At 42.7% G+C, this 24,877-nt stretch overlaps 1 protein-coding gene across 1 annotated transcript; it reads right to left on the minus strand.

The window, feature by feature from the left end:
* Positions 1-312: 312 nt before the first annotated feature.
* On the minus strand, positions 313-24,152 carry COQ2 (coenzyme Q2, polyprenyltransferase). The gene is made up of 7 exons (XM_066384940.1): positions 23,850-24,152; positions 15,833-15,999; positions 12,551-12,672; positions 11,084-11,169; positions 7,706-7,839; positions 3,528-3,716; positions 313-934 (listed from the first exon to the last, which is right to left on the minus strand). Exons 1-7 carry the CDS (start codon positions 24,100-24,102, stop codon positions 764-766), a joined length of 1,122 nt encoding a protein of 373 aa, XP_066241037.1. The 5' UTR covers positions 24,103-24,152; the 3' UTR covers positions 313-763.
* Between the last annotated feature and the right edge of the window lie 725 nt (positions 24,153-24,877).

Raw genomic sequence — 24,877 nt, forward strand, 5'->3', positions numbered from 1 at the left:
GTCAGGCTAGGCTGTGTTTTGACTTACTCCACCCCCTGTACTCTGAAGGAGGCAAAGGAATAGTACACTTAACCAATTGTCACTGCCCTATAAATTACAGTCAGATAAAAATGAAGCACATAGAAATTAAACTAGTCCCTGGTGACTACCTATCTTCCTATTCTGGTCACTATGGTTACACACAGAGATCTGATCTCCCAAATACACATTAGGGTTGGTAACAATGGCAGTATGTATAGACATAGTAGGAAAATTTTTATTAACTTTATTAACTTAAATTCTCCTAAAATATATATATATACATAAAACAGAATGGTTTTCTGAATTACAGCTTTGGCAGTGAATACAGGTCACCATAAAAAAAATGAGCCTCAACTTTCTGTGGCAGCTTTTATTTTTCCCTAACAAGAGTCTATTTTTCCTACAGAAGTTCATTTAAATGAGATACACATCAGGTTTCTTTCAAATTGCCAAAACTCATGATTCCCATAACTACAGATAAGAAGTAAAATGAGCAGAAGAACAACACGTCAACTTCAATACTCAAGGTCATCTCAAATCCTGAAGAGCCCCAGCTTTCTGTGACAGGAACATTTTGATGGTAAATACTTGAACTAAAATCTGGGCAAATGTGCTCGAATTTTTCATCTTCCAATTCTTAATTCTTTAGCAGTGTAAGACTCTCATGTAAATCTAATTATGTAGTAACAAGACCTGAGAGAGTTTTGTGAAAGTCTCCGACTTTCAAATTCCTAGATAAAATTCATTTGCAATTTTGTATTCTATTATCTGTATTTTTCTTTGTTTCTTCTGTCTTCTTTTCTTTCCACAAGTTCCCAAGGACAATCCCTAAAAAAACTATTATTCCTATTGTTCGGTTGGAGGCAAATTTATGCCAACAGTCCTCGGGCCTGTGGATGTCCAGGGTGTAAATCTGGAAGAGAGGAACACAGTGCGGCGTCAGGACTCGTCTGAGCTTCTGGCATCACAAACGCATCACTAGAGAAGATGTCAGCATTTTGTGATAGAATTTTAAGCAATGGGAAGCCCAAATGGTTTCCCAATGTAGACAAATCTATCATACCTGTCATCTAAGCTGTGCCCTAAAAATTTCCCCAGGAGGGCTACATGAATGCTTTGAGAAGCAACCCATGCTCTTTTTAATTATTATATTTAGAAAACTCTTTCTTCCACTGACTGATCTAAAATCTGCTTCCTACAGCTCCTACCCTTCAGTTCCAGCTTTACGGTTTGGAGCAATGTTTCTCAGCAGAAGAACAAGTCACATTTGGGCAGGACAACACTATTGTGCAGGGCTCTCTAATGAGCTGAAAGATATTTCATATATCTCTGGTCATCACCAAAAGCCTGTAGTGAGCCCTTCCCAGTTTATTTATGATCACAAATACCCCCAAACAGATCATCGACATGATCCTATGGTTGCTGGTTGAGCCCAAAGTCACTGGCTTAAGCCCAAGGTTGCTGGCTTAATTAAGGAATCACTGGGGTGGCTGAAGCTCCCCCAATCCCACCAAGGCAAGTATGAGAAGCAATCAGTGAATAACTAAAGTGACGCAACTACAAGCTGATGCTTCTTATCTCTCTCCCTCAATTAAAAAAGAAAGAAAAACTCCCATACATGTACAAATCTCCTTCCCACTGCCACATAGACAAAGAAATGCTAGCAACCAGATTTACAGCTGGTGACCCAGGACGAATATACTCCTATTTCTCCATGGTAGTCCTGCAATGTATCAGCAGCCTCATGTGCCCGTCTTACTCTTCCCTAGGCTTAAGCATCAGCACCCTGTTTCCCCAGCTTTTCTTATTGTGGCCCGCAGACTTAAAATCATCATGATTTCCTTTCTTTTCAAATACTGGAAGGCTACATCCATCCTAGGTATCATGTCAATGACAGGAGAGAGGACCACACAAACACTTGAGAATATAAAGTGGGTTCCAAATATACTGCTTACAAAAATCAGGAGATATTTCAAAATGAATATGAAGCTATAAAATATCCCCTAATTTTTGTGCAGTGTATTTGTTATATTTGTGATTGTCCTCATAATTTTTTTCCACTTATATCCAGGTGCTTAAATATTGCTACATCTTCATTTCCCTAACCAATCAACTGATGATGATAATCCCACAGAGCTTAGTTATGGATGCTGGCAAATTCTGAGGAGGAAAATGGTGACATCTGAGCATCCTAGAGCATCACCAATTCCTATCTTTTAGCTTTCCTAGTGAGGGAAACGGTGAAGGTGTTCCAGCATGGGGTTTACTTTATAGACATCAGATTTTATTTTATTTTTTTATTTTTATTTTTTGTATTTTTCTGAAGCTGGAAACAGGGAGAGACAGTCAGACAGACTCCCGCATGCGCCCGACCGGGATCCACCCGGCATGCCCACCAGGGGCGATGCTCTCTGCCCACCAGGGGGCGATGCTCTGCCCCTCCGGGGCGTTGCTCTGCCGCGACAAGAGCCACTCTAGCGCCTGGGGCAGCGGCCAAGGAGCCATCCCCAGCGCCCGGGCCATCTTTGCTCCAATGGAGCCTTGGCTGTGGGAGGGGAAGAGAGAGACAGAGCGGAAGGAGGGGGGGTGGAGAAGCAGATGGGCGCTTCTCCTATGTGCCCTGGCCAGGAATCGAACCCCGGTCCCCCGCACGCCAGGCCGACGCTCTACCGCTGAGCCAACCGGCCAGGGCCAACATCAGATTTTAGTTTCCTTCACACCATGTTATACAAGTTTCACTCACACTGATAAGTTACTAGCAATAATCTGTGTAAAACAGATCATTAAATATAGATTCACTAACTTCTGTCTGAAGAAAATAACAGTAACAGTATGCAAAAATAGTCCATCTATTTAATTAATATAAAAATACATTCACCTAATTATTAATAAAAAATTAGGGTAGCTTAGTTGGTTAGAGCTTCATCCCGATATGCCAAGGTTACGGGTTCAATCTCTGGTCAGGGCACATACAAGAATCAATCAATGAATGCATAAGTAAGTGAAACAACAAATCGATATATTTTCTTCTTTCTCTCTAAAACCAATTTACAAATTAGATTTAGTTCATTGTGTACAAGTCAGTAATATAGATTCATAATATCAGCTCGTAGGACCTGGGGTGCTGGCCTTGGTGTCTATGCCAGTGAGATCTAAACCTTTGAATAATTAATATGCTAAGCATCACTAGAATCCTCTGTTTTAAAATAAAGTGTGTTGATCATTTGCTTTCAGGTAATTCATTTCAACCCACAACTTTCAGACATCACTGAAATTTTTCCAGACACAAATCAGAAGTAATTCCAGAAAAATCAGAGGGAAAAAAAAATCTAGATTTAGTTTTAGATAATTTATCTGAAATAATATACGATAAGTTGGGGCAGTTCAAGGCAGTGCAAGCCAAGTGTTTAAGAAGTACCTTGCTTGGTAAACGCAGGCCGTTTCATTTAAATGACATTTGTAATTTATACCAACGAAGAATGAGGGAAAGAAGAAGATGGTCAAACCTGGTGAGTCAGATGGGCTCCGACAGCAGCCAGGGCAGTGTAGTAGGGCGCGGTCTGACCGGTGTTCACCCCCACCAGGCCCAGCGCCCCCAGCATTGCTACACTGAAGCCGCTAAGCCACTGCTTGGTGTTCTCATGAAACCTCAGTGCCGTGGACTTAACACCAATCAGAACATCTTCTATCTTGTCCTAGCATCAGAAAGTAAGAAGAAACTATTTTTTTATTGACATACCATAAAAATCACCATTTTGAAGTATACATTCAGTGGTTTTCACATATTTACAAGGTTGTATAACAATCACCACTGTCTGATTCCACAGGTCATTGTCTTTTAAAGAACATTTATATATAAACAAAAATACACTCCATGAGCTGTGAAAGATGACAGTAACTCAGAAACATGGGTTGATCAGAAATAAATATGCAGGCCAAATCAAAGTTACCGTAAGTATTACTGCTAAAATTATCTTCCAGCCCTATTTCAACATGTCGTTTTAACATGTCGTTATTGTACTCTTATAATTCTGTAATGACTTTTTTCTTTTTAACAGAGACAGAGTCAGAGAGAGGGATAGATAGGGACAGACAGACAGGAAGGGAGATGAGAAGTATTAATTCTTCGCTGTGGCACCTTAGTTGTTCATTGATCTCTTTCTCATATGTGCCTTGACCAAGCAGCTACAGCAGCGCGAGTGAACCCTTGCTCAAGCCAGTGACCTTGGGCTTTAAGCCAGTGACCCTGTGCTCAAGCTTGTGACCTCAGGGCCTCGAACTTGGGTCCTCTGCGTCCTAGTCCGACACTGTATCCACTGTGCCACTGCCTAGTCAGGCTGTGATGACTTTTAACTATACCTTTTCTACATCAGAAGAAAAACTCAATTCAAATTCTTCACATAGCACCTCCTTATTGCAGAGATCTCAAATCTCAATAATTGCCTGTGCATTTTCGTTTCAATCTTGTTAAAATCACCGATGTAGAAAAATGCTCACTTACCACCTGGCCACATTCATTCACTAACTCAATTTATTCCTTGCTTCTCCCATCAAATCCTTTCTATTTATGGTAGAGTTCGGTTCTGATGATGCACTCACATCTAGCTGACTGGTTTCCCCCAGCAACTTGACCTGCAAGCATTTCCATATGGTCCTGTATATCAGAGGCTGCATGCTGAACTCTGTGCCCACCTGTAGGCAGGCGGCTATCTTCTGGAGTCCCAAATACAAATAATAATAATGAGTGTGGGGTTTGTATATGTTTTTCCTTTCATACAGCAAACGCCTTGAGGGTGCAAACTGTGTCTTTAGTTATGTGGACTACAAAAGTGTCAGTGAGTAGCCTGACCAGGCGGTAGTACAGTAGATAGAGCCTGAGTGAGGGCTCACCTGGCTTGAGCATGGGCTCACCAACTTTAGTGCAGGGTTGCTGGCTTGAGTGTGGGATCACAGGCATGACCCCATGGTCTCTGGCTTGAGCCCAAAGGTCACTGGCTTGAAGCCCAAGGTCACTGGCTTGAGCAAGGGGTCACTCACTCTGCTGTAGCCTCCTGGTCAAGGCACATATGAGAAAGCAATCAATGAACAACTAAGGTGCTGCAATGAAGAACGGATTCTTCTCATCTCTCTCCCTTCCTGTCTGCCCTTACCTGTCCCTCTCTGTCTCTTTGTCTCTGTCACACACACAAAAAAAGTGTCTGTGAGTACGTATATGGTGTTTCACTGAAGAAGTTAATATAACTGGAGTACAGCTATCCTGACCTCTGGTTTCAGGACTTACTGCAAAAAGTATAGGCATCTCTTCCAAACTATTAAGTTTCACTTCAGGAACTCAGGCTGGTTACAGATCTATCAGCTTTTTCATGATAATACAAATGTGGTGGGGGAAAGGGGTTAATGAAAGAAAGCAGGACAAAATCCAGACTAAAATATTAGAAAAAAATTTCATTAAATCATGACATAGTTTTTAAGTAAATGATTGAGAATACATAGTCATATTTTAGAAAAAATTTTTCATAGTTTATAAATGTAAAAGAAAATTAAGAACATAAACCAAGAAAAGTTAAACAGAGGTTTTTTATTAAACTTGCAAAAAGGCAGTATTCAAAATTATAAACATGTTTATATCCCTTAACTAAGTAATATCACTCTGAAAGATTTGCCTGAAAAGCTCATAGTCATAAAGGCATTAGCAATTAGAACAATATTATTTATAATTGCAGAAACTCAGAAACAACTTATATGGCCAAAATAGACAAATTGTTAAAAAAATATGGTGTATTAACTCAATGGATTATTATGTAGTCTTAAAGCGATAACGACAAAAAATAGGTAAAAGTATAAGAAAACGTTCATTGCCTTTACTAGGAAAAAAAAGCTGCCTAGTACAAAAATTAGAGGCATTGCCTGACCAGGCGGTGGTGCAGTGGATAGAGTGTCAGACTGGAATGCGGAGGACCCAGGTTCGAAACTCTGAGGTCGCCAGCTTGAGCACGAGCTCATCTGGTTTGAGCAAGGCTCATCAGCTTGGACCCAAGGTCACTGGCTTGAGCAAGGGGATCACTCGCTCTGCTGTAGCCTCCCAGTCAAGGCACTTATGAGAAAATAATCAATGAGCAACTAAGGAGCCGCAACAAAGAATTGATGCTTCTCATCTCTCTCCCTTCCTGTCTGTCTGTTCCTATCTGTCCCTCTCTGACTCTCTCTGTCTCTGCCACACACACACACACACACACAATTAAGAATATTTGTTAAAAAAAAAAATTAGAGGCATCAACAGAAGGGCAGGAGAAGGTAGTGGTTAAAAGCACAGACCAGAGTGCGGAGGACCCGGGTTCGATTCCAGGCCAGGGCACACAGGAGAAGCGCCCATTTGCTTCTCCACCCCTCCGCCGCGCTTTCCTCTCTGTCTCTCTCTTCCCCTCCCGCAGCCAAGGCTCCATTGGAGCAAAGATGGCCCGGGCGCTGGGGATGGTTCTGTGGCCTCTGCCTCAGGCGCTAGAGTGGCTCTGGTCGCAACATGGCGACGCCCAGGATGGGCAGAGCATCGCCCCCTGGTGGGCAGAGCGTCGCCCCATGGTGGGCGTGCCGGGTGGATCCAGGTCGGGCGCATGCGGGAGTCTGTCTGACTGTCTCTCCCTGTTTCCAGCTTCAGAAAAATGAAAAAAGAAAAAAAAAAAAAAAAAAAAAAAAAAAAGCACAGACCCTTGAGATTGTTTGGGCTTGAATCTCAGCTCTGCCACCCACTCTGTGACATGGACAGATTACTGGCCCATGCACGTTTCCTTATCTGTTAAATGATGATAATAAAAGTACCTTCCTCTCAGAATGTTATGGGTTAAATTAGTATTTGCAAGGTATTTACTTATTTATTTTTAATTTTCATTTATTTTCAGTGAGAGAGGAAGGGAGAGGAAGAGAGGGGGAGGGAGAGGAAGAGAAGGGGAGGGAGAGGAAGAGAGACAGAAACATCAATCTGCTCCTATATGTGCCCTGACTGGGGATCAAACCAGCAACCTCTCCTCTCTAAACAACTGAGCTATTTGGCCAGGGCTTTTTTTCTTTTAAGATTTTATTTACTGATTTTAGAGAGAGGAGAGAGAAAGGCGGGGGTGGGAGAAGCAGGAAGCATCAAGTCATAGTTGCTTCTCATATGCGCCTTGACCAGGCAAGCCCGGGGTTTCAAACCGGCGACCTCAGCATTCCAGGTTGATGTGCTACCACGGGTCAGGCTTGCAAGGTATTTAAAAACAGTACCTGGCATATGGTAAATACAATTTAAATTATAAAATAATAAAATAAATGAATTGATCTCTATGGTAAATAAATGTGCACATGAAACAGAAATATTTTGTTGGCACCATGAAAGTATAAATGATTTTTTTTTTTAGAAAAAAAATCTTTTGCTTTAGTTTGATTCTTAAAAGTTTGTTTGTTTTTTTTAAAAAACAACTAAACCAGCCTGACCTATGGTGGTGCAGTGGATAGAGTGCTGACCTGGAATGCAGAAACCCTGGGCTTGTCTAGTCAGCGTACATACAACACAACCAATGAACAGTTAGAATAAAGCAACTGCTATACTTCTCATTCCCCCCCCCCCCTCTCTCTCTCTCTCTCTGCAAAATCAATAAATGAAATCTTAAAAAAATAAATAAATAAAAGTTAAAAGATGGTATTTCTTTACCTGATGGGCATAGATAGTATCATACATGAGTGTCCACATAATTCCAGAAAAATAAAGAGGCAGGCAAACAGATGGATCACAGGAGCCCTTGACGGCAGACCATCCCAGCAGTGCTCCCCAGTTAAAAGTGAAGCCTGCAGAAGTGAAGCAGAAAGGGAGGTGGAGTCTAAACGCACTTCAGAATTCCACAGAGAAGGAGAGCGGCATCAGCATGTAGTAAGTGCTTCGTGTAGTAGGCTCTGTACATGCTGTTGTCAAATCTCTCTTTTCCTTAAATCTCTCAGCTCTGCGGCAGTTATTAGCTACAATTTATAAAAGAGAAAACTGGTACAGTGAGGTTAACAATTAAAACACCATAGCTAAAAGAAAGAACAGTATCCCCTGATAAATAGGTTTCATGAGAACAACGTTCATCCTATGTAGTGTGGTGTCTGGCACAATCAATAAACAGTATATGCTGGGGTCTGAACTTAGACCTGAGTCAAAATCCTGTGATCTTTCCATTATCACTCTACTTCCCCTATAATAAGCCAGAGAAACAAGAGTATAGACATGAACCCTTATTTGTTCCACAAGCCCATCCTCTCTGAAGACTGTAAACAAACATCTACATCCTGACAATTCCTAAATCTCTATGTGTAAGCTTGATTGCTTCCCTAAGCTTCAGACAAGATACTGAACTATCTGCCGACCATCTCGACCCACAAGTCCCTCTGGTACCTCAAACTCAGTGGGTCTTGAGTGCCTTTTCTCAGAAACCCTTTCTCCTCTGTGGCCTATTTCCACCTGGAATCTCTCTGCGGCCGGAGGGCCTCTCCCTGCGGTCCCACGTGTGCCTGCATGCCAGAGCGCTGCCCTGCTCATCTGCTGGCTCCTTCTCGGACTCCTTCAAGAGGGTGAATGTGTTTAGTTACTTTTATTTTCCTAGTATCGTTGTGGCTTCTGGCACAAAGTAAAAGTCAGGGGATCGATAAATATTTGAAGTAACTATACCAGTTTTAAAAATATTGTTTTCCACATTGATAGACATAGAGAAAGGGGGGAGAGAGGGAGAAAGAGTGAGAGAGAGAAGGGGGAGGGAGGGAGAGGGAGAGGGAGTGGGGGAGAGAGAGAGAGAGAGAAAGAGGGGGGGCATCAATTTGTTGTTCCGCTTAGTTGTGCACTCATTGGTTGCTTCTCATACGTGCCCTGACCGGGAATGGACCCTGTGACCTTGGTGCACCTGGACGATGCTCTATCCACTGAACCTCTCAGTCAGGGCCCCTATACTATCTTATAGATAGAAAATGCTTGTCTTCCTTTTACCAAAAGATTCCCAGGTCAGTTGAGAATATAATGCCCTATTTTCTTTTTTTAATAAAAAGAAACAACACTGAATGAGAGGATCTTACACTAAGTTTAGTATTCTACTACAACTTCCCAGCCAGGCTCACATCAATCTCCGGAGTATCTTTAGATTCTTTTTTTCTTTCTTTCTTTCTTTATTTCATTTTTCCGAAGCTGGAAACGGGGAAGCAGTCAGACTCCCGCATGCGCCCGGCCGGGATTGACTCAGCATGCCCACCAGGGGGCGATGCTCTGCCCCTCCGGGGCGACGCTCTGTTGCATCCAGAGCCATTCTAGCACCTGAGGCAGAGGCCACAGAGCCATCCCCAGCGCCCGGGCCATCTTTGCTCCAATGGAGCCTTGGCTGTGGGAGGGGAAGAGAGAGACAGAGAGGAAGGAGAGGGGGAGGGGTGGAGAAGCAGATGGGCGCTTCTCCTATGTGCCCTGGCCAGGAATCGAACCCGGGACTCCTGCACGCCAGGCCGACACTCTACCGCTGAGCCAACCGGCCAGGGCCTAGATTCTTCTTTTATTTACTGAAGAAAAAAATAGTTCAAAGAACTAAGACAGTTCTAAGAACATTTTATTCAAGGAATAGAAAAGACTAGTAGATAGATGTGCAACAACTTTTCTTACCTACCTATCTTCCTCTTTTTCTACTAATAAACACTTACTGAATTCCTGCAATGTATCAAGTGCTATGTTAGAAGCTAAGCTGTCCATATGTAAAGAATATTTTATCTTTTAGGCATTTACAGTTTACTTTGGGGAGACAGAGCAGGCTCTCAGAATCTCCTTGCTGAATCAATGCTGTAGAAATGAGTAAGGGCCTCGTTTAAGTACTATGGGAACCCAGAGTGATATAACTTTCCTGGGAGTGCTGAAGAAGGCTTCACAGAGAGGGAGCCCTGAGAAGTCAGCTGAGTTATCACACATACTTTGAACCCTTGTTCTCCTGCTCAGAGTGCTTTCTACTGCAATCCCCAAATCTTCAAGGAATCTAGATCAACCACCTAAAGAGAGAAGTAGGTCCGACTGGTGGTGGTGCAAGAGATAAAAAGTCAACCTGAGGTTGCTGGTTCAAAACCCAAAGGACGCTGGGTCTGAGTGCGGGCTCGTCAGTGTTGGCTCGCTGGCTATGAGCAGGGGATCATCCACACGATCCCAAAGGGGCCAGCTTGAGCCCAAAGGTCACTGGCTTGAGCAAGGGACACTGGGTCGCCCCTAGTCAAGGCACGTACAAGAAGCTCAGTGTACAAGTGAAAGCAACTATGAGTTGATGCTTCTCACCCTCTCACTCTCTCTTTCCCTTCTGTCTGTTTTTCTCAATCTCTCAAAATAAAATAAAATAAATTAATTAATTAAAATAAAGAAAGAGGCAGGGTCAAGGCAGCAAATTTTTTTTCTTCATGACATACTTATATTTTTATTTTATTTATTTATTTATTTATTTTTTCATTTTTCCGAAGCTGGAAAGGGGAAGCAGTCAGACTCCTGCATGCGTCCGACCAGGATCCACCCGGCATGCCCACCAGGGGGCGATGCTTTGCCCCTCTGGGGCGTCGCTCTGTTGCATCCAGAGCCATTCTAGCGCCTGAGACAGAGGCCACAGAGCCATCCCCATCTTTGCTCCAATGGAGCCTCGCTGTGGGAGGGGAAAAGAGAGACAGAGAGGAAGGAGAGGGGGAGGGGTGGAGAAGCAAATGAGCACCTCTCCTGTGTGCCCTGGCCAGGAATCAAACCCGGGACTCCTGCACGCCAGGCCGATGCTCTACCGCTGAGCCAACCGGCCAGGGCCCATACTTAGATTTTTAAAAGAGCACTTCAAAAAAAATGTTAATAACCTTAATAAATATGCAAGGTATTTTAGCCAATAAAAATGACTGTTTTTCTTTAAAATATAAAAACCTATTGTTGGTTTGAAAAATTTCATGACTCACTTGACATTTTATCTCTGCCACATTATGCATGCATGTATGTGCATATGGTATTATATCTAAAAGTATAGTTTGAGGGCATCAAGGGAAATAACTGTAATTAATCCAGGCTTACCCAAAACTAATTGAGGCCAGTACGTAATTCTTTTCATTAGCGGGTAGGTGATGACAAGAAGTAGGGATGCTGCTCCAAGAACTATACTGAAATCAAGAAAAACCATTAGTGAGATTAACATCATCATCTCTTACAAATTACTAAATAGGAAAACAAGAGTAACACTAACTGGGAAAATAATTTATCTCAAAATTATATTTTTCTGTTACATAAAATTTTCTTCCTAGACTTTGATTAGGATAAAAGATTAAAAAATATTTTAAGTGTTACAGAATAACCAAACAAAATAACAATAGCTAACAATATAGTGCTCTCACCTATTAGGCACTGGGATGACCGCTTTACATGTCCTAACTCATTATAATCGTCACCACAACCTTAAGAGGCAGGAAGTTTTCATCTACTTGTGTTTTTTTTTGCAGATGAGGAAACTAAAGCTCAAAGAGATTAAGTAATTTGCCAGCTGTCATACAGCTACTCAGTAGCAGGGCCAGGCTTTGAACTTATTATCCACTCTACGTTACTGCCCCTCCAGATTTTGTATGCAAACATTAAGACAGCTAGAAACTGAGGCATCCTAACAGAGAATCAGAGTCAAGACATCCATCCCTATACGTACATGGGGTGTGATTTCTCTAGAAGATAAGGTCACAAAGCCCCATGAAAGGATAATAACATAAGATGTTCTGAGGTACCTCAAAGCTCACTTCACACCCTCCTCCAGCAATACCCTTCCAAAGCGTTTTCATGTGACTGATGCTAGTAGGGCAAGGTATACAATTAAATCCAGTCTTTATACAGTAATGCTTATTTGCTGACCTGCTCCTCTTTTTTTGTCTTATTGAAGCAGTTTGTAAGCGAACATCGGATGCACAGTTTAATTTTGTCTCTTTGAAATATGGAATGAGTCCTTCCACTTTTTTCACCTGTCATGGTTTAAGAACATGATTCTGGGAAACGCCAGTTCCTCTTTCTGCCTAACGAGTATTATCACTTCTGCTCTGAACTACTTCAGAGATACTATCAGCATTAAATCACACAGGGGTGGGCAAAAGTAGGTTTACAACTGTGAGTACAAAAACCAGAGTTTATTCCTGTATCATTATTTATTATTATTTCCAAATGTGAACAACTGTAAACCTACTTTTGCCCACCCCTGTAAAAACAAGTACATCCATGCACATACCTGGAAAACTTATAAGTAAATGTCTGTATCCCTCAGAAACATAGTGCAGTACTAATGGTGGTTCAGAATAAATTAAATGCTGATCTCCTAATTCCTTTGGCTAAAAACATACTTGATTTTACAATGTGTGGTGATTTCCTTATACTTGCTGACCTACAGGTGTTCGATAGGTAGCCAATAACAACTTTATAATAAAGATATTTCAATTTTATTTTATTCTAATTTCTTCCATTTCAAGGGAGAGATTTTATACATGATTATGAAAAACACATTTACTATACCTGTAATAATTCAGACACAGAAGAATACCCAGTGCCAGGGTCAGCTGCCCCCCAAGAAAAACAAAGGACTGAAAAGTTGAAATGTCTCCAGCAGCTATTGGGCGAGTTGCTGTTCTTGCAACCTTGACACATAAAAACAGATACCTAAGCGTTACATGATGGTTCATTTATTTAAACATTTCATCAAGAGACTGGTCCATGTTAAGCACTAAGGCAGAACTATGAATTTAAAATATCAACATTGGAAGTACTGCCAAAAATCAAAGCTTGATATTTAGCCTGACCGGTGGTGGTGCAGTGGATAGAACATTGACCTGGGGTTCCAGACTTGTGTACCCCAAGGTTGCTGACTTGAGCACAGGCTCATCTGGCTTGAGCTCAGGCTCACTGTTTTGAGTGTGAAATCACTGACATGGCCCCATTGTTGTTGGCTTGAGCTCAAAGGTTGCTGTCATGAGTCCAAAGGTCGCTGGCTTGAGCCCAAGGTCACTGGCTTGAGCAAGAAGTCACGTGCTCTGCTGTAGCCCCCCTAGTCAAGGCACATATGAGAAAGCAATCAGCCTGACCAGGCAGTGGTGCAATAAATACAGTGTCAAACTGGGACGCAGATGACCCAGGTTTGAAAACCCAAGGTCACAGGCTTGAACAGTCTCATCCTGCTTGAGTATGGGCTCATCAGCTTGAACGCAGGGTCGCTGGCTTCAGAATGGGATCATAGACATGACCCCATGGTCACTGGCTTGAGCCTAAAGGTCACTGGCTTGAATTGAAGCCCAAGGTCGCTGGCTCGAGCCCAAGTTGCTGGCTTGAGCAAGAGGTCACTTGCTCTGCTGTAGCCCCCCAATCAAGGCACATATGATAACACAATTAACTAAGGAGCTACAATGAAGAATTGATGTGTCTCTTCTCTCTCCCTTCCTGTCTGTCTGTCCTTATATGTCTCTCTCTCTGACTGTCTCTGTCAAAAAAAAATTTTCCCCCATTGATTTGAGAGAGAGAGAGAAGCGTCAACTCATTTCACTTAGCTGTTCCAATAAGTTGTGTACCCATTGATTGTTTCTCATATTAGCCCTGACCAGGGGTTGAACCCATGATCTCTGGCATGCTAGGCTGACATTTTAATCACTGAACAACCTGGCTAGGGCTGACTATTCACTTTTTTATCAGTGTATATATAAGATTATTATAATTTAAAAAAAATTTTTCTTAAGTGAGAAGTGGGGAGGCAGAGAGACAGACTCCTGCATGTGCCCCAACTGGGATCCACCTGGCAAGCCCCCTACCAGGCAATGCTTTGCCCATCTGGGGCCGTTGCTCTGTTGCTTGGCAACCGAGCTATTTTAGTGCTGGATGCGAGGCCACAGAGCCATCCTCAGCACCCAGGGCCAACTTGCTCCAACTGAGCCATGGCTATGGGAGAAGAGAGAGAGAGATAGAGAGAAAGAATAGAGGGAGGGATGGGTGAGGCAGGGAGAAGCAGATGGTTGCTTCTCCTGTGTGTCCTGACTGGGAATGGAACCCAGGACATCCGCATGCTGGGTCAATGCTCTACAACTGAACCAACCAGCCAGGGCCAGATTATTTATTTTATATAATTCACCATAGATTACTTTTCTTTTTTTTTTTTTTGTATTTTTCTGAAGCTGGAAACAGGGAGAGACAGTCAGACAGACTCCCGCATGCGCCTGACCAGGATCCACCCGGCACGCCCACCAGGGGCGACACTCTGCCCACCAGGGGGCGATGCTCTGCCCCTCCGGGGTGTCACTCTGCCGCGACCAGAGCCACTCTAGCGCCTGGGGCAGAGGCCAAGGAGCCATCCCCAGCATCCGGGCCATCTTTGCTCCAATGGAGCCTTGGCTGTGGGAGGGGAAGAGAGAGACAGAGAGGAGGGGGGGCGGGTGGAGAAGCAAATGGGCACTTCTCCTATGTGCCCTGGCCGGGAATCGAACCCGGGTCCCCCCTCACGCCAGGCCGATGCTCTACCACTCAGCCAACCGGCCAGGGCCATGGGTTACTTTTAAAGTGAAAGTTTACTTGACTATTTTCAAGCATTTAATGGTCTTGTGCTTGTTATAGCAAGCTAGAAAAAAAGGCGAAAAGGTAGACCTTTCTCTTGAGAAAATAATGCTCAGCTGAAAAATAAATAATTATACACATGTGACAATATACATAAAAAATAATCCAGATAAATACAACATATCAAACCTTTGTTCTTTTTTTAAAATTGGATTTATTGAGGTGACCTTGGTAAGTAAAATTATATAGGTTTCAGGTGTACAACTCTATAACACATCATCTGTATATTGCATTGTGTTCATCACCCCAAGTCAAGTCTCCTTCCATCACAATAATGTACCAAACTTTAAAGTTTTCTTTGTGGGTTTAGAAGAGGAGATAAGGAGGACTTGCCTTCTTATCCTTTCCATTTCTGTACTATATGAATTTTTCAGAATAAATGTATTATTTTTCTAAGGAGAAAAAAAGAATAAAATTATGCTTTGAAAAGAAATAATTATAACAAATGCTAACAGAGCTGCCTATGTTCATTTAAATTAAAATTTCATTTATATGCCTGACCAGGTGGTGGCGTTGGATAGAGCGTCGGACTGGGATGTGGAGGACCCAGGTTCGAGACCCCAAGGTCGCCAGCTTGAGCGCGGGCTCATCTGGCTTGAGCAAAGCTCACCAGCTTGGACCCAAGGTCACTGGCTTGAGCAAGGGGTTGCTCAGTCTGCTGAAGGCCCCTGGTCAAGGCACATATGAGAAAGCAATCAATGAACAACTAAGGTGTCGCAACAAAAAACTGATGATTGATGCTTCCCATCTCTCTCTGTTCCTGTCTGTCTGTCCCTATCTATCCCTCTCTCTGACTCTCTCTCTGTCTCTGTAAAAAAAAAAAAAAGATTTGATTTACATATGAATAGTTAGTGCTCTGATAAATGTTGCAAAGGAAGGGATGACAGTTGTTTTAGACACTCAAAGGTTTGCGCAGATTGTTCACTTCACTGCTAACATCCTTACTGTAGCTTTCTAAATCCTAATTCATTTCATAAAAGTGAAGTACACACCTTGCCCCACTTCTGCTCTTGTGCTGAGAAAGGAAGTGCGCTGCACTGTGTAACACCAGCTATTCATTCAACTGGCATTGACATTTTTTAAGCTGGATTTCAGTGAGGACACTAAGTGATCTTGTTGCTCTATGTAGCATTCAAAAGTGATGCTACCATGTAACTCTGCAGACTTTAGAGGAGCCTCTCTTCCTTTTGAGGATGAAACTACCTTTTTATCGTAGTCCCGGTCCCACATGTCATTAATAGTACAGCCTGCTCCACGCATCAGAACAGCTCCAGTGCCAAAGAGAGATAACATGTACCAATCTGGAAAACAGCCCGGTTCAGCTGCCAAACCAATGCTCCAGGTACACGGCAGATATAGCAGCCAGGTTCCTAAGCAAAAATAAAAAGACAAAAAGGTACAAATTCAAGTTAGTTAACTGTTTTCATTTGTTTAAACACTGCGCCCAAAGAAGTAAAAACAAAAACAAAAACAAAAAAATCCCAAAGTCAAAAACACATGACAAAACTGAGACAATAAATTTGCAACTCATGTCACAAAGGACTATTCTCCTTAATACACAGGGTTCCCAGAAACTGAAAAGAGATCAATAAGAGTTCAACAGAAAAATGGACAAAAAACAAAACAGAAGCTCACAGAAAGAAATGCAAATGGCTCTTATACTGTACATGTGAAAAGATGATCAATTTTGAGAAATACACATTAAACTTCTATTGCGGTAACGGTTTTCACCTATCAGATTGCCAAATCCCAAAGTCTGACAATACATCCTGGAGAGTCAGATGCTTTCATGTATTTCTGATGAGGTTACAAAATGGTCCAACACTTATGGACAATCTGAAAAATTTAATACACATGTGTGTGTACACATTCACACACACACAATACATACAATACATTTGAACGTTAGTACTGTCAGGAAGGATATATTAGACACTTGTCTCCAGGGAGAACTGGTTGGCTGAGAGACTTAGTTTTCACTCTATGCTCTTGTACCTTCTCAATTTTGTATTATATGCCTGTATTACCTGCTCAAATTAAAACTTTCTTTACTGTTAGTAGTATAATACAATAAAATGGTCTTGGGGTAGGGAGATTATTAACCTACTGTTTTTTAATATTTTGAAACTACACGCACAAATGGGCTTAGTTCTTGGCATTTAGCCCATAAACTACTGAAATTAAGTAAAACCAAATACAGTAGTCCTCACTTATCTGCAGAGAATATGTTCCAAAACCCCCAGTGGATGCTTGAAACTGGATAGTACCGAGTCCTACATATGCTATGTTTTTTCCTATACATACTTACCTATGATAAGGTTTAATTTATAAATTAGGCAGAGTAAGAGATTAACAACTAATAATAAAATGTAACAATTTATTATAACAAAGCTATGTGAATGTGTTCACTTGTATCAGGGGATCCTGCAGAAGTCATTGTAGAGGCTCAATGCTTTCTGGCACAACACAATGCCGTTGGTTGGAACTTGTTTCCTGTTCATGTCTTCCATCCACAAATTTAATGCCTTTTTCATCTCACTAAGCAGTTATCATGCACTCTGAATGCAACTTTTTTTTCTTTTCCAAGTGAGAGTAGTGGTGATAGACAGACTCCTATATGCACCCTGACTGGGATCCACCCAGCAACCTCTGTCTGGGGCCGATGCTTTGCCTATTTAGGGCCACACTTGCAACTGAGCTATTTTTAGCGCCTGAGGCAGAAGGTCCATGGAGCTATCCTCAGCATCTGGGGCTCACAAGCTGAATCAATCAAGCCATGACTGAAGAGAGAGGGAGAGAGAGAAGGAGAGGGGGAGGGGTGGAGAAGCAGATGGCTGCTTCTCCTATGTGCCCTGACTGGGAATTGAACCTGAGACATCCACATGCTGGGCCGATGCTCTACCACTGAGCCAGCCAGCCAGGGCTAACTTTTATAGTTTGAATTGCAGCAGCAAAACTAGCATAGATTTCTTCTTGCTTCCTCATAATGTCAGATAGAAAATTCAAACTTACTGTATGTAGACCTTAGCCACCTCGCATACGATTTTTTTCTTTCCTTATTAAGTTGAGAACTTTCATCTTTTCACTTAAAGGAGGCACTTCCAGCTTCTTTTTGGCATATCTGAATTGTCAGTATCACTACTCTTGGCTTTGGGGCCACTATTAGGTAAACAAAGGTTAATTGAACACAAGCACTGCAATATGCAACAGCTACTAAGTAATGGGTGAGTAGTGTGTACAGTGTGAAATTACTGGAAAAGGGACGATTCACACCCTGGGCAGAGAGGGATGGTACAAGATTGCATTATGCTATTCAGAGTGGTATGCAATTTAAAACTTATGAATTGTTTATAAAGTTACTCTGGAATTCTTTATTTAATATTTTTAGACCACAGTTGACCATGGGTAATTGAAACCGCAGAAAGTGAAACTATGAATAAGCGGGTACTACTGTAGATTGCATGAATAAGAGATTTCACATATGAACTTTAATAGGTATCTTACTTTGAAAAGAAAGTCTTTCAACAAATGTTTGGGTATGGGTGCCTTTTAGGGAAATTCTGAGTTTTCCTTCCCTATTTAGCAATATAAGAAAAAAAAGAGATATGTGGCTAAAGAAAGATTAGATCCTGTACAAAAATGGTCAAATGACAACATCCTTATAATCATGTTTAACTTCATTAAGTTTAAGTTTTATTCATTTGCAAATATTTATAAAGCACATATTTTGTGCCAGGGCTGAGCTAGAAACTGGGAATACAATGGTGACTGAGAGCTGGTTTCTGACTTTTATAAATCAAAAGGAAGAAACATAGTTAAATAAACAGTAATAAACAGATCAATCAACAAGAGCAAGCACAGGGTCCTACAAAGCTATAAAAGAGTGTCACTCAAGTTAACTGGGAAGAGAACAGGGAGAACCCAGGAAGATTTTTCCAAAAGGGACTTAAACTCACACAGCATAAAAGGTAAGGAAAAGCTAAAAGTGAGAAATGATCAGTCTGGACCTATTATAAATAATGATAGCTAATGTGGAGGAGGAATAGTTTCCTCTACCTTCCTAGGCTCTTTTGGCTAGCCTAATAACTAAATCTACATGGGACAGATTAGTAAGAGAAAATTAACCAAATACAATTACATATATATGTACAGGAAACTCCATATACATGAGAGTCAGAGATCCCCGCCCCATACATTCAGATGGTCCCACACATCTGAATGCATTTCCATGCGCTGCAATGGCAATGCCATCATCTAGATTACCTGGGGGTCAGCCTCTACCATTCCCACCCCGCTGTCTAGGAGAGGTTCGGTGACAGATGGTAAAATGAAGTATATATGACATCCTGAGCTAAAGAATGAGGTAAAAGCTCTGGGGCTTTTAAAAGAACCCCAGAAAGGGGGCTAATTCACAGATGGATAAGAAGAGATGTTCAGTAGTTTGATGTGTGCCCTGTCCTCTAAACAGGTCATTAAAAGTTATTTTTTGTTAATAACTCTTGTTTGGAACAAGTCCCCCAGTTTAAAATTTAAGGAAGAGGTAAAAGTTTCTCTTGAGTCTGCAAAGTCTCTATTACCTTCCGCTCAAAATAATCCCCATACCACAGAGGCACATCTTAGAGCAGCCTAGTCTGAACCCTCCGCTAACATCTACTGAATGAGAAATGCCAGGTAGTATTCTAAATGCTTTATATGTGTAAATTTACTTAACCCTCAAAAACACCCTTATAAGACAGTCACTATAACTATTCCTATTTTACACATAAGTTAACAGATATGCAGAGGTTAAAACAAAGTTTAAGTACTTCTTTATAACTCAGAGGGAGAGAGGGGCAGCTGGTTGATATGAAAAGAAAAAAAAAACAACAACAACAAACCCATGACTTCACAGGCATTATTTTCCTGCTGCAATTAGAACTAAAGGCTCCATTTAAAAAACAATTCTAGAGAAAGATGTGGAACCACCAACAGCATTTTGTTTCAAGAACAAGATTTCCCTGGCTTTAAGTCTGTAATACAGATGCATTCACTTACTAATAGGAATCTGTAAATCACCTTACAAATGAGAAGCGTTCCTATAATGAAAGAAAAAAGTCATACTTCCTGTTTGATGTCTGCCACTCGTAAGTGGAGTGACCCCAAACACTAACTATAATAAACTTTAAAACTCCTTCTTTATCACCTGTAAATGAGGGGAAAGATATCTACCTTTCACAGTTATGAGAAAAATATATTGGTGATGAAAACACACATGATAATAAAAAATACATAGTGCTTACTATGTGCCACGTGCTGTCAGATAACACTTTTTTTTTGTGACAGATACAGAGAGAGGGACATATAGGAACAGACAGGAAGGAAGAGAGATGAGAGGCATCAATTCTTTGTTGTGGCACCTTACTTGTTCACTGATTGCTTTGACTGGGGAGGGGGGGCTACAGCAGGGTGAGTTACCCTTTGCTCAAGCCAGGGACCTTGGGCTCAAGCAGTTGAGCCTTGCTCAAACCAGATGAGCCTGTGCTCAAGCTGGCTGGCAACCTCAGGATTTTGAACCTAGGTTCCCCGCGTCCTAGTCCGATGCTCTATCTGCTGTGCTACCGCCTGGTCAGGCAGATAATACTTTTGATTTTCACAACAAATCTATGAGATAGGCACTAATTTTATTATAACCAGATATGTTTCAGAAAAAATGTTTACTGTAGAAAAAAGGAAAAACTCTCCGGGAGGTTAAATAAAATGAACAAGTTTTGGCAGGTGATGGGCAGACAAAAGCTCCTGTGTCAATGAAATCTAAGTCATTCACTAGTTACACCTTATCTTTAAGACAACATAATCACCTATAAGTGCAGTAAAAAAATCACACCCCCAATTTAGTGAAAGAGTGCCACCTGCTGAAACTTCCTGAAATACTACAGTCTATGACCTATTTGAAAAAGTTGTAATCCATTTTGAAAAACAATAAAACACACTTAGGTTTGTAAAGATTAACAAGATTAAACTTCAACAAAGTAAAAGAATGAATATAAAATGACCCTACAAAAGAATTTCAGTAAAGAAATATCAAACCTGGATTCTACTAATGTCAACTTATTGTTCCTGGCATACAAAAGGGCTCAAAAAATGTTTGTTGAATTGTTACACACAGAACTAAGTTATCTTAAAAACCCTTCAATCATTCCCTTATTTAGAACTAAAGCATAGACTGGTCTCTTCTTCACATACGTAATAACTATTACCCAATCTTCTCCAATTCCCACTACTCAAGTAATAATGGCTACTGTGTGTGTGTGTGTGTGTGTGTGTGTGTGTGTGTGTGTGTGTGTGTGTGTGTGTGTGTCAGAGGGAGAGAGAGAGAGAGAGAGAGAGAGACAGCAACAGGGAGAGATAAGAGGGCCAGACAGACAGAGGGGAGAGAGATGAGAAGCATCAATTCTTTTGTTGTGGCTCCTTAGTTGTTAACTGATTGCTTTCTCATATGTGCCTTGACTGGGGGGCTGCAGCAGAGTGAGTGACCCCTTGCTCAAGCCAGAGACCTTGGGCTCAAGCCAGCAACCTTGGGCTTCAAGCCAATGATGTTTGGGCTCAAACCAGTGACCATGGGGTCATGTCTATGATTCCACACTCAAGCTAGCGACCCCGTGCTCAAGCTGGTGAGCCTGCACGCATGCTGGAGACCTCGGGGTTTCTAACCTGGGTTGTCCGTGTCCCAGTCCAATGCTCTATCCACTGCGCCACCATTTGGTCAGGCAGCTAATATTCCTGAGCACTTATTATGACAGGCACTATTCTAAAGACTTGACATATATTATTGAGTTCTCATGGCCATCTTATAAAGTTGGTATTTTATAGATGAGAAATGAAAACCTATAGGTAAAGTAACTTAACTGAGGTCTCTCAAATGGGCAGTGAAGATTCAAATCCAAGAGGTCTACCTCCAAAGCTTTATGCATAACCCCTTTATTTCCTCCTAATATGTGGTGGGGTGGTCTAGTAACCAAAGTAGAAGCCAGAGGTTTATGGAAATGGAAATAACAGCAGCTGTTGAGCTGTCATGGATGCCTGTGAACCTCTGTGGCACAGAGCCAAAGAAGAGAACTATAGTTAGGCTTCAGATTAGAACTGGGCTTGGAAATTTATGCCTATCAATTTGTATCTGGCCCCAAAAAGCAAAAGGTCATGATAGCAGGGCTGTGCCTATCATTTATTTTGCTTTTATACTTTAGTTGCTGATTGCTATAAACTTTCAGTGCTCTGATCCCAAATTGATAGCACACACATAAACCTAGAATACCAAAAACAGGCCTAACTTGGGGTTGTAGGTGGGCAAAGGTGGAGAAAATTATCTACATATTTGAATGTATTTCCATGCATAGCAGTGGCAATGCCATCATCATGATTACCTGGAGTTTAGCCTCTACCATTCCCACCCCACTGCCCATCATTTTTCAGTCCAGCTCTTAACCAGCCTGTATTCCTACTATTTTCTACACCCATGTGGGGTCATCAGTTTATATTATTATTTATTTATTTTTTATAGAGAGACAGGAAGGGAGAGAGATAAGTATCAACTAGTAGTTGCCTCACTTTAATTATTCATTGATTGCTTCTCATACATGCCTTGATGGGGTAGAGATGCTTTGGGGAGGAGGGCGGAGGCTCCAGCTGAGCCAGTGGCCCCTCTCTCAAGATAGTGACCTTGGGCAAAAGCCAGCAACCTTAGGATCATTTGACGATCCTACACCCACGACCTAGGCTCAAGCTGGGGAGTCTGGGCGCAAGCCTGTGACTTCCGGTTTCCAACCTGGGACTTCAGCGTCCCATGTCCACGATTGCTCCACTGCATCACCACAAGTTAGGTCAGATCAGCTTATACTCTTCGTGTCCCAAGAACACTCTACCTTCCAGTTTTTTCAAAAATATTTCCCTCACCAAACAAGAGCTCTTTCCACTTCTGCAAAATGTACCTGTCCTTAGGGTTACACATTCTTCTTGACTTTCCAGCAATGCAGATCCACAGTTATTACTGTCTTCCCTGAAATATTTCCTGTCTATATCACTTATATCAGCTTTTTCAACTAAACAGGAAGTTTCCATAGATTTTTCGATCCCTAAAGCTAGGCAATATTGTAGAAATTTATTCATTCAACGCTACTGCCAGGCTCTGTTCTAGGCACTAGGTAAAGAAAAAAAAAATACCATTTATGGGGAGCTTATGTTGTATTGGAAAAGTCACTCAACCAATAAATGCAGAAGGTTTGTTAACAGAGTGCTGTGGAAAGAAAAATAGAAAACAGAAAACGAGTAAATACAGTGAGGTGGGTGCGTGATATTTTAAACAAGAAGGTCATGGATTGTGAGGTGACAGGCAGTCCCTAAGTGCTATACATGCTGCACTCAAATGAATTAAATCTTTGTGTTACCGGTAGTGTGGGGCAAAGAGATAGACCCCAGTATCAAAACGCTAGGTTCAGGCCCTGGTTGATTGGCTAGGCGGTAGAGCTTCGGCCAGGGTGTGGAAGTCTCTTATTTGATTCCAGGTCAGGAGAAGTGACCATCTGTTTCTCCACCCCATCCCTTCTCCCTTCTCTCTCTCTCCTCCTGCATCCATGGCTTCAATGGTTCCAGCAAGTTGGCCCCGGATTCTGAGAAAGGCTCCATGGCCTCGCCTGAGGCGCTAAAATAGCTAGGTAGATTCCAGACCTCGCTTCAGGCGCTAAAATAGCTAGGTAGATTCCAGACGGGGTCGCTGGGTGGATCTCGGTCCTGGAGCATGCGGGTGTCTGACTGCCTCCCTGCCTCTCACTTAAAAAAAAAAAAAGAAAGTTAAAAAACAAAACAAAATACTAGGTTCGTCTGTTCTGGCTCTGCTGAAGATCCTTAGTTTCTCCAGCGTCTTGTCTTATTTGCTTTGGGGGCCTTACAGGACTATGGGAAGGATCAAACATAATGCAAGTGGAGGCGCTACAATACTGTAAACCTGTGCAAATACAGGGACCCGAGCACGGGATTTCTGTCCGACTCGCTACTTTAAACAAGGACTGCGGGATGAGGGAACTTTTTGCCGCGCTCGGACGCTCAGGATTCAGCGGGGCGAGAAGGCAGGGGGGGGTCACTCCAGAGATCGCCCAGTTCGGCTGTCCGGAGGGTACCAGCTACCCGGTTCCGTGCTTCATTTCCACTGGGCCAGCTGCCCCGGACCGCCCGCGTCGCCCGCACTCACCAATGGGCTTGTCCAACCGCATGAGGCGCAGGTAGGGCTGCAGGGGGCGGGGCGCCGAGTTCACGACCCCCGCGGCCGACAGGCTGAGCCGACGCCATCGCGGACCCCGCCCCGCCCAGGGCGGCCAGTCCCCTGCGCGGGACCCGCCTGCCGCGCGCGCCAGGGCCAGAGAGTGGCCGCGCCAACCGCACAGCCACGCCCGCGTCACCGGCCGCAGGCGCCACGCGAGCCCCGGGCCGCCCGCGCCCAGCATGGTGTCGGGATGCGCGGTCCGCACAGGCCTGACGTCATTCCCGGGCGTCAGGCCGCGGGTTGGCCGCGCAGTGACGTCCGCGGGGGACTGTCCGGTCTGGGCCGCGGTGTGGCCCCAGCGTTTCGAGTAACGGGAGGTAGGGATTATCGTGGTCACTTTACCCTGGAAGGTGATGACCTCGGTACTTAGCGTGAAAGGACTTCCTTGTTGTCAGCTTTTTGAACGGGTAAGAACGGATCGTGTTACCCGTTCGGAACAGCTGTAGCAGAAAAACAACCACCAAAATACGCAAAAAACCTACTGAACCCGAAATGTTGATCTGCAGGCCGGTGTTTCCTTTCTCTCTCCCTTTCTTTCGTTTCTTTCTTTCCTTCCTTTATTTTTATTTATTTTTTTAAAGCTAAAAGGGCACCTAGTGGCCCAATCCAGGAATGTACGTTAAAATCGTACTCAAGAGTGAAGGGGTGTTCATTAGACAAGAGAAAACCTCATATATCTAACAGCCAATTCAGAGGAGTTGGGATGATGGACAGGCATGGAGTGTGTGGGAGGCTGAGAGCCTGCAGCTAGAACAGGTTGGCTCTCACTCTTCATTGTAGCCAAGTCTCGGATAGAGCCGTGTGCCAGACCCTGTGGGGCTCTACATGAATTATCCCGCTTAACCACTCACTGTGGGGCCATGGGCAAGCCACGCATCTGGCTGTCAGTATTTTAAGGAAGCTGGTTAGTCTTTAAGCTCCTTTCCTTAAAACCCAAACGTTGATGCTGTGATATC

Source organism: Saccopteryx leptura, chromosome 5, assembly GCF_036850995.1.
Source record: "Saccopteryx leptura isolate mSacLep1 chromosome 5, mSacLep1_pri_phased_curated, whole genome shotgun sequence".
Classification (NCBI taxonomy): Eukaryota; Metazoa; Chordata; class Mammalia; order Chiroptera; family Emballonuridae; genus Saccopteryx; species Saccopteryx leptura.

Bases quoted from the DNA above. Each gene is read 5' to 3' on its own strand.
- COQ2 (XM_066384940.1), bottom strand. From the start codon at position 24,102: ATGCTGGGCGCGGGCGGCCCGGGGCTCGCGTGGCGCCTGCGGCCGGTG. The intron at 16,000-23,849 runs GTGAGTGCGGGC...ATTTTTGCTTAG, and splicing joins GCGGTTGGACAAGCCCATTG to GAACCTGGCTGCTATATCTG. The intron at 935-3,527 runs GTTTGACCATCT...CCTCTCTTCCAG, and splicing joins GAGCCCATCTGACTCACCAG to ATTTACACCCTGGACATCCA.